Here is a 10,232-nt window from a genome sequence, read left to right on the forward strand (position 1 = left end):
GAAACACCGGCTGTCCCTGCTCACTCCTCTCCCTCTACGGAGACGAGCGGCAGCTCGTCGGAAGCAGCCTCTTCCCCACGCAGCCCCCGGTGGCGCGCTATCTCCGCAGGACAGTCTCAGCACTCGGTCGCCTCGAGCGCGCGGCGTCGGCAGGAGGCTGAGCTCGCTGCGGTAGAGGAGCGTACCCGAGTGGCGGCGGAGACCGCTGCGGCGGCGGCAAGGGCGTCTAGGCTGGCGACGGCGGAGCTGGCTGCAGCAAGGGCGGAAGCGGAAGCGGTGGCGGCGGTAGATGCCGCACGTGCGGCGGCAGCGGAGCTCGAGACTCTACGTGGCGGTAGCATCAGCAGCGCTACCTCTGCTGATGGCGGTACCGACGTAGAGCTCATGCTAGCAAGGGAGGTGGCACAGGAACGGGCGGCGCAGTGGGCAGCCGAGCACCCCCGTGGGCGCGGCGGCGGCAGCCCAGACGGGCGTGCACGCGCCGGCGGTGCTCCCGGCGGGGGGGCGCGCGACGACCGTGTTCCTGGCGGACATGGTGACCGCGACTCCCAGGGCGACCCGCACATGGACCTTGCACTGGAGGTCCAGCGATTGCGGGAGAGGGCAGCCCAGCTGGAGGCGGAGATGGAGTTCGATCGGCGGCGCGGTGGCCGGGTCGACGAAGGGCGCGGCCCTTACAGGCAGCGCGGCTCTCCCTCCCCGGACCGCCGTCATGGTCACCACGGGGCCCAGGCTGTTGTCAGGGAAGTCGGCCCCAGTGGTGGGTGGCCTACCCTCACCAAGACCAACTACGTCGAGTAGGCCACGGTGATGAGGGTGAGGCTCCAGGTGCGGCACATGTGGGAGGCAGTCCGGTACGGTGACGTCGACTACGATGAGGATTGACGGGCGCTGGACGCCCTCATCGCTGCAGTCCCGCCCGAGATGCAGTTCTCGCTTTCCAGGAAGCGGACTGCCAAGGAGGCTTGGGATGCCATCGCTGCGGCACGCATCGGCAGCGACCGCGCCCGCAAGTCCACACTGCAGGCACTTCGCAAGGAATGGGAGAACCTGGCCTTCAAGCCAAGTGAGGACGTTGATGACTTTGCTCTCCGTCTCAACACTCTGTTGCAGAAGATGGTGCAGTACAGCGACAACACCTACGGCAAGAAGAGAGCTATCAAGAAGCTCCTCCGCTGCGTACCCGAGAAGTACAAGCAAATCGCTTGCTCGATCGAGTATCTGCTGGACCTCTCCAGGATGTCGATCGAGGAGGCGATAGGTCGCCTCAAGGTTGTCAACAACGACGAGTCACAGCCTCCCTCAGGGCCTGTCATCATTGGCGGGAAGCTCCATTTCACTCAGGAGCAGTGGGAGGCCCGCCAGGGTGATCGGAAGAAAGGGGAGCCTTCTTCCTCGACAGGCGGCCGTAGGCGCGGCAAGCCACGCAAGGCGCCCAAGGCGCGACGAGGCGCCGAGGGCGGCGCGCGAGGAGGCGCCCAAGGTGATGCTGGCGACGGGCGAGGAGGCGCCCAGGGTGGTGCTGTCGGCGAGCACAGGCCGCCACGAGACGACGCGTGCCACAACTGTGGCAGGCTTGGCCATTGGGCCAAGGACTGTCGACAGCCAAGACGCGGCCAAGCTCACGTCGCACTAGCAGAGGAGGAGGAGCCGGCTCTGCTCCTGGCACATGCAAGCATCGAGCTAACTCCAGTGGCATCGGCCGCAGCGGTTCTCCTCCACCTTGACGAGCCGAGGGCACACACCTTCCTCGGCGACGGCTCCAGCAACGATAAGACTGAGGGGTGGTGCGTAACAGCTGCCATTTGAGACATTACAATGAATTTGAGCAATTAGAAGCAATTCCAAAAGAAAAAGAAAAGAAATTGGCAAAAAAAATTCAAATTCGGTCAAATTTGACCGAAATTTGAATTTCAAATTCGAAATTCAGAAAAACTTGTCAAACATATGGAATACAAGTGTAAGAGTATTTGGAATTGAGGGATCAAAAATTTGGAATTGAAATAGTGCTAATTATCTCAAAGGAATCAGTGAAAAGAAAAAGAAAAAGGATGTTCACTGTTCACCGTCCGAAAACAGCAGTCCAGAAAAACAGCAGCAGAGTCTGTTTTCAAAATTAATTTCTGGCAAATTTTGCAACTAAGTGCACCAAGACAACTACACTATACTGAAGTATGAACCTTGGACTACAATATTCATGTGTTGTTGGCCAGGAACAGTGAAGGGAAGGTAGTCAAACTCAAGCTCAAAGTCAGCACAAAATCACAGTTAACTGAAACTCTGAATTTGGTTAAGTCTGAAACAGCAGCAAAGCATCAACTTGGAACTCGAATTCAGAGCAATGTAGATCAAAAGGGGTACTTGTTCATGAGCAAAATGGAACATTGGGACATTGTAGAACACATTTAGGAAGATGTTGAACTGAAAGAACAAGAATTGAGTCATTAATTTGGTTCCCAAAGTGAGAGCAACACCACTGTCATAACTGACGAACTGAATTTCTGATTCAGTCAAAATTCAGAACAAACTTGAGCAACATCTCCAAAATTCCGCTGGTTTGATGTTTATCTCGGGATGGAGCCAAAACAAAAGATGACGGGTTTGAGATTATCTCCAACTTCTGTTAAGGCGCTGGAGGCCGTCGGATTGAAGATCGACCACGACTCAGCTCTGAAGATCACGGGCGGTGACTGAGCACCCAGACGTGTCGCCGCCGCCGTCGTCGGTCGACCGCCAGCGCGTCTAGCTAGGCCACCTCCTCACCACGCAAGCCTAGGGGTAGACCACGGTGGCAGCCATGCGCGCGGTGAAACCCTTGAATATTTACTGCTCCCGCGCCGTCGTTTCACCGTCTTCCTTTTTACCGCCGCCCGCACTCCTCTGTCCAAGCACCGCCGCCGAGCAAAATTCCGCCGCCACATCTCGCCTCCTGTCGATTCCTCTCGTCCACTCCTCCACAGACACCCCAGCTACACCCCAGACCAGTCGTTGTTCCACATCCATGCCCGAGTAACCGTGTTCGCCGCCGCTTCTGCCCGTCGCCGTCGCGCCGCCCGCTCACGGTGAGAACCACCTCGCGCTGCCTCTCTTCCTTCTTGAGTAGTTGTAGTCGAGTCCTTAGGGTCCTAGGATGGAGTAGAGGTAGTTGTTTGAGTCAGTTGTGTCGTTGTCGTGAGTAGCCACGGCCGGCCGAGGGAGTCGCCGCCCGTCACCGTGGAGGGGATGGCTCCGGCCATCTCCCGGGGAGCTGTTGCCGCACGCGGAGCCGTATGGGTGTAGAGGTGGTGTTGCGACCTAATCCCGCCGCCGGGAGGGCGCCGGCCGGCGAGCCGCGCCGCCCCCTGTCACGGGCGCTTTTGGCGGGAGGAAGGAGAAGGGCCTGGACGCCGGGGCCCGCGCGTCAAAGGAGAAAGAGGAGGGAGGCCGGGCGAGGCAGTAGCAGGCAGGCCGACCGGTCGGTCGGTTGCTGGGCCGCGGTTTGGAGGCCCAGTAGCACGCACGCGGTCGGCTGAAATCGGAAAAGAGGCCGGAGGCCCAGAGCAGTAGCAGGCCGACGTCGCAAAAAGAAAGGAAAAAGAAAAAGGGCCGACGGCCCAGTGGGAGCCGGCCAGTTTTCGCAGAGAAAAAGAAAAAGGAGGTGGGCCGAGAGGCTGGTGTTGGGCCGAAGAAAAGAAAGAAAAGGAAAAATCGGCCCGCGGGGCCCGTCGGGGGGAAGAAAAGAGCCGGCGGGTAGATTGAATAGGGAAAGGTGGGGTCCGTGCCGTGGGGCCCAGCGTGCGTGAGAGAGGGTAGAGAAGGGTTGAGTAAGAAAAGTTTTCCGGATGATTTTCGGGAAAAATTAGATTCCTTTAGGTAAATAATTCGTTTAAATCCGTTTTACACCTTTTTAATCACAGAAATTTGTAGGAGTGTCCAAAATTAGTGAAACCAATTTTGTTAGGCTTGTTTTATTTTCCTTTATGCATTCAAATTTTTACACCCTAGGAAAATAATAAAAATTCTGGTATTTATTTAATGCCTTCCTTTTAAGGTAATTAAATAAATACTTAATATTTATAAAATGTATAAAATATAAATAACACTTTATTAATCACAAATAATTCTTAACTCATAGGAAATTATATTTTCAAGTTAGGAAACAATTACCACTTTTTCTAAAAATAAAAGAAAAAGCTATAAGGAGGGTTAAATAAGAAAAATAAAAATTGTAGGTTAATCTTTTTAGATTTTTGTGTGTTGGTTTGCAACTTTATCATGATAAGTCGTATAGTCCTTGTTGGCTTGCAACTTTATCATGAAGGAAAGTTGTATAGTCTGTTATTCAAAAATTTTGCATTCTAACCCCTGCATGTATTATACCGTAGATCCTGAAGCACCGGAAGCAGTTTACTAGGAATTTTCAGAAGGACCTTCGGAGTCCGAAGAGGTGTTTGAGTTCGTTCCCTGTGAAGCCAATCCATCAGAATCTACTAATCTTTTTAGCGAACAAGGCAAGCCCCGGTGCATTTATACCTATCTATTTTGGAGTCGTTATTTCATGTGACTAGTTATAGGTTATTTGCTTATGGTATGCACTAAGTCTAGGAGTTGATTGAAACCTATTCTTGTGTATGATCATGCCTTGTTTTAAGGACATCTTTGCCACTTGTTCAAACCTTAGAAAATACCCAAGTCTAGAATTGCTTACTTGCTTACATACTTGGTTTACCAACCTTAAGGAAAACTCTTAAGTCATACATGTTGCTTATAAAGGATACCTTGGAAAGTGAAAACGGACAAAAGCTAGAGATGTAGTTCTGTCTGCTAGATTAATTTGATTAAGGCCTGATTCGTTGTCTTAACCTTTGATCAAGTGATAAGCATCTGATCACTTACTGGGTATGGGACCAGTAAAGCCCAGTAGGTTAGTAAACTCTGTGATCAGGAATACTTCGTACCCGCGCTTGACGTGCTGGAGATTGGCAGGGGTGTAGCCTGAAACTCACATGGAGATCGGGCCAGACGTGAGATCCCATGTGGGGGTGCATCTCTGGGTCCGGGTAGTCGTATTCCTAATCATTGATTTTGCTAATCGAGAGGTTGTTAGATACGACCTGGACAGTCGTATAAAGCTGGTGATCAGGGTACGCTCCTGCAGGATGTAATTAGATCCGGATCGCCGCAATTCTCGGTTATGAATGCACTTGATCACCGTTGAGCATCGTAGTATCAATTCATGAAATATGTATCTTCTGTTATCAAGTGATGTATGATTTAATAGCTATGGTTGCTTTTACTTCTGTTATCATTTAGAATGGTTAGGTAATGACTTAACTCAAATAAAAGATAAAACTAAGGCCTTACTCGTACTAAGCTTTTCGGCAAAAATGGTGTCAACCAAGCACACCCAAAAGCTGGCATGCATTCCAAAGAAAACTATTTATATTGGTTAGTCGGGTAAGACTTGCTGAGTACCCCGTACTCAGGGTTTTCCCCTTGTGGCTATCTTTCAGAAGCTCCACAGGAGGCTACAGAGGAGGAGACCCCGAAGCCCTAGGGTATTGACTTGAGTCTTACAATACCCTAGAGAAAAGTTTACCTACGCATCTTCTCCTGAACTATTTATGTTTAAATCTTAGAGCTTGTCTAACACTGCATCACTAAGTTTGTTTCAACCTATGTCCTGTAATAACTCGTACCTTTTATATATGTATATAAAAATGTAATGTTTATTGATATTATCCCATCGCGGATATTATCCTGATGTATGGTTATGAAACACGCCGTGGATCCTTCGAGGAGTCCTAGGGACACTTGACGGACTACCGGACTTATGCTGTTTTAGGTGCGTTTCGGATAATTGCTGTTCCGACAGCGATTAGGCGCACTTAAACCAGCTTAAGTTGGGCGGTTCCGCCACATGGTGCCTCGACACCGGCACGACCCAGCACATGACCGGTCGGCGAGAGTTCTTCACCGAGCTTGACTCTAGCGTCCGAGGCACCGTCAAGTTTGGGGATGCCTCCCGCGTAGAGATCAAGGGCGTCGGCTCCGTCATCTTCACCGCCGAGTCTAGAGAGCACAGGCTGCTCACCGGAGTGTACTACATCCCCGCGCTGAGGAACTCTATCATTAGCCTGGGATAGCTGGAAGAGAACGGTTTGCGCGTGGTGATCGATGACGGAGTCATGAGGATTTGGGACTGCCGTCGTCGCCTTCTTGCCAAGGTAACCAGAGGCGCAAATCACCTCTACATCCTTAATGTGTAGGTGGCACAACCCTTCTACCTTGCTGCTCGTCGGGACGACAATGCGTGGTAGTGGCACGAGCACTTCGGGCACCTTCATTTCAAGGCTCTGAAGCGGCTCAGGCCTGCCATGTCTCGATCATGTGGAGCAGTTCTGCGATGTTTGTGTGTTGACAAAGCAGAGGCGGCTCCCCTTTCCCCAGCAGGCGAGCTTCCAAGCTAAGAAGAGGCTCGAGCTCGTGCATGGGGACTTGTGTGGCCCGATGACACCGGCCACACCCGGAGGACGACGCTACTTCTTGCTGCTCATCGACGACCTCTCCTGCTACATGTGGGTGATGGTCCTCGGCAGCAAGTGGGAGGCTGCGGACGCCATCAGGCGCACGCAGGCTGCTACGGAGGCAGAGTGCGGCCGCAAGCTGCGCGTGCTGCGCACCGACAACGGCGGCGAATTCACAGCGGCTGAATTCGCGTCGTACTGCGCTGATGAGGGCATTTAGCGCCACTACTCCGCGCCTTATAGCCCACAGCAGAACGGCGTCATCGAGTGGCGCAACCAAACAGTTGTGGGGATGACTCGAGCCCTCCTCAAGCAGAGGGGGATGCCGGTTGTTCTCTGGGGAGAGGCAGTGGTGACGGCTGTCTATATCCTCAACCGCTCGCCCACCAAGGCGCTCGATGGCAGGACGCCATACGAGGCTTGGCATGGGCGCAAGCCGGCGGTGTCCCACCCGCGGGTCTTCGGCTACCTTGCGTTTGCCAAGGAGCTTGGCCACATCGGCAAGCTTGACAACAGGAGCACTCCAGGAGTGTTCATCGGCTACGCGGAGGCTTCGAAGACCTACCGCATTCTCGACTCGGAGACACAGCATGTGCGCACAACGCACGATGTTGTGTTCGACGAAGGGTGAGGATGGGTGTGGGACAAGGCAGTGGACGACGGTTCGACTCCGACGTACGACGACTTCACTGTCGAGTACGTCCACTTCGAGGGAGCTGGGGGAGTAGGCAGCTCTTCTTCGCCGAGCGTGCCTACCCCAGTCCCCGAACCTTCACCGACTCCGACGCCTGCTACTCCGGCAGCGCCACGCTCTCCAGTCGCGACTTTGGCTGCGACAAGATTCTCGTCGGCACCACCACAGCCGGTGACGCCACGTACTCCAGCACCGACGACCACCCCTCCGGGCACGTCTACTCCGACACCAGCTCATGTCGAGCACAGCCCGGTGGAGTTCGCTACTCCGCTCTCTCACGACGAGGAGCGCATCGACGCGTACCACGACGGCGAGCAGTTGCGGTACCGTACGATGGAAGACCTCCTCGGCGACCAGCCGGTGCCGGGACTGGTGTCTCACAACCTGGAGGCACAGTTGCACCTTGTGTGCGACGACGGTGAACCTCGGTCTTTCGCGGAGGTCGAGAGACACGCGGCATAGCGCGCTGTGATGCAGTCAAAGATGGACACGGTTGAGGAGAACCGCACCTGGGAGCTTGCTGACCTCCCTCGTGGTCACCGCGCGATCACCCTTAAGTGGGTGTTCAAGCTGAAGAGGGATGAAGCTGATGCCATCGTCAAGCACAAGGCTCGCTTGGTGGCACGCGGGTTCGTGCAGCAAGAGAGGATCGACTTCGACGATGCTTTCGCCCCCGTGGCACGGATGGAGTCCATGCGACTCCTCCTTGCGCTGGCCGCCTAGGAAGGCTGGCGCGTTCATCACATGGACGCCAAGTCAGCGTTTCTTAACGGCGACTTGAAAGAGGAGGTCTATGTGCACCAGCCGTCGGGTTTTGTGATCCCCGACAAGGAGGGCAAGGTGCTGCGCTTGCGCAAGGCCCTCTATGGCCTGTGGCAGGCACCGAGAGCATGGAATGCCAAGTTGGATTCCACGCTCAAAGGGATGGGCTTCGAGCAAAGCCCGCACGAGGTGGCCATCTACTGGCGGGGCAATGGAGAAAATGCCCTGCTGGTGGGTGTCTACGTCGACGACTTGGTGATCACCGGCACCAAGGATGCGGAGGTGGCGGTGTTCAAGGAAGAAATGAAGGCCACCTTCCAGATGAGTGACCTGGAGCCTCTCTCCTTCTACCTGGGGATCGAGGTGCACCAGGATGACTCCGGGATCACGCTTCGACAGACTGCCTACACCAAGCACGTCGTGGAGCTAGCCGGAGCTAGCCGGGCTCACCGACTGCAACCCAGCTCTCACTCCGATGGAGGAGAGGCTGAAGCTGAGCCGCAATAGCACGACGGAGGAGGTAGACGCTATGCAGTACCGGCGTCTTGTGGGGAGCCTTCGCTACCTCGCCCACACACGACCGGACTTGGCTCTCTCCGTTGGCTACTTCAGTCGGTTCATGCAGCGACCCACGATGGAGCACCAGCAGTCCGTGAAGAGGATCGTCCTCTACATTGCGGGGACCCTCGACCACGGTCTCTTCTACACGAGGTGTCCCGGAGCGGCACACTTCGTCGGGTATAGCGACAGCGACCACGCCGGCGACATCGACACCAGCAAGAGCACGAGCGGGATTCTCTTCTTCCTCGACAAGTGCCTCGTTAGCTGGCAGTCGGTCAAGCAGCAGGTGGTGGCGCTGTCCAGCTGCGAGGCCGAATACATAGCGGCCTCCACTGCTTCGACTCAGGCGCTTTGGCTTGCCCAACTGCTCGGTGATCTCCTTGGCAGAGACACTAGAGCGGTGGAGCTCAGGGTGGACAGCAAGTCCGCTCTGGCCCTAGCAAAGAACCCCGTTTTCCATGAGCGCAGCAAGCACATCCGGGTGAGGTACCACTTCATCCGAGGCTGCTTGGAGGAAGGAAGCATCAAGGCGAGCTACATCAACACCAAGGATCAGCTTGCGGACCTACTCACCAAGCCTCTTGGGAGGATCAAGTTCCTTGAGCTTTGTTCCAGGACCGGGATGGTCCAACTTTCCCACAAGACGACGCACAAGACTTAGGGGGAGAATGCTGGATAAGTCTTGCTGCTGGTCCTTGTGCTGAAGCTGCTGGTCCTTGTCCTGCAGCTGCTGTACCTTGTGCTCCAGCTGCTGGTCCTTGTGTTGCAGCTGCTATGTTGACTGGAGGACAATGGGGCTGCAGCATATGCTTGCTGCAGCACCACTTTTGTTGACTACTTTTAGGGTAGGACAGTCCTAGGCATCTTAGACTAGATAGGACAGCATCAAAAAGGCATCTTAGACTAGCATATGCCTTGATGCTTGGCTGCTAGGCCAGCTATAAATATGTATCCCCAACCCTTGGTTGGATATGGTATTATGGAAAGAAAACCCAGAATATTGCCCCAACTCTTCCTAGTGCCATCCTCTCGATGAGAGTTACAGTTCAGATCCTAACAATGAAGCTCTGTAGAAGGCTACATTGAATCCATCAGGGCCAGGGGCTGCATCTTTCTTCATGTTCTTTAGGATTTCCCGTAGTTCAGCTTTACCAGGAATAGAGCTTGTGAAATCGAAATTTGTATCTTCATCCACACTATTTTGCCGAGGTATATAGTGGGACTGCTGACACTTGACTTGAGAAAAGATTTTTGAAATAGTTATTGAAGCAGGTTGCAATCTGATCTTGGGTTGTGAGTGGATTCCCACATTCATCTGTAAGAAAAACTATCCTATTTCTCCTAGCTCTCTTCAGAATAGCCTGCTGGAAAAAGTGGTGTTTCTATCCCCCTCAGAAACCCAAAGCTTTTTGTATCTCTGTTTATGGAATCTGCCTGCTTGTCCATGATTATTTGATGCTGCTGGATTAAGTCTCTTTCCAACGAGTGGTTCCGAAGGTTTGGAGGGAGTCTCTGAATCTGAGAAATGCTGTCCTCAATTGCTTGTCGATGAGAGTTCCGATTAGTTTTCCTTTTCCTCCATTTTCGCAAGTCTGAAGATAGAAACTTTGCTTTAAGGTGGAAAGGGCGTGAGGACTTATCCCAGCTACTTGTAGCTTCCTTCTGAAAATCATCTTCCAAATCACCGATTCTCAAATCCGAAAGGTTTT

The 10,232-nt window shown here is 53.6% G+C and overlaps 1 protein-coding gene across 1 annotated transcript; it reads left to right on the forward strand.

Annotated features, from left to right (window-relative positions):
- The first annotated feature begins 924 nt into the window (after positions 1 to 924).
- On the forward strand, positions 925 to 1,809 carry LOC140222571 (uncharacterized). The gene has a single exon (XM_072293415.1). The coding sequence runs from the start codon at positions 925 to 927 to the stop codon at positions 1,807 to 1,809; it is 885 nt and encodes a 294-aa protein (XP_072149516.1).
- The last annotated feature ends 8,423 nt before the right edge of the window (positions 1,810 to 10,232 follow it).

Source organism: Setaria viridis, chromosome 4 (assembly GCF_005286985.2).
Source record: "Setaria viridis chromosome 4, Setaria_viridis_v4.0, whole genome shotgun sequence".
Lineage (NCBI taxonomy): Eukaryota > Viridiplantae > Streptophyta > Magnoliopsida > Poales > Poaceae > Setaria > Setaria viridis.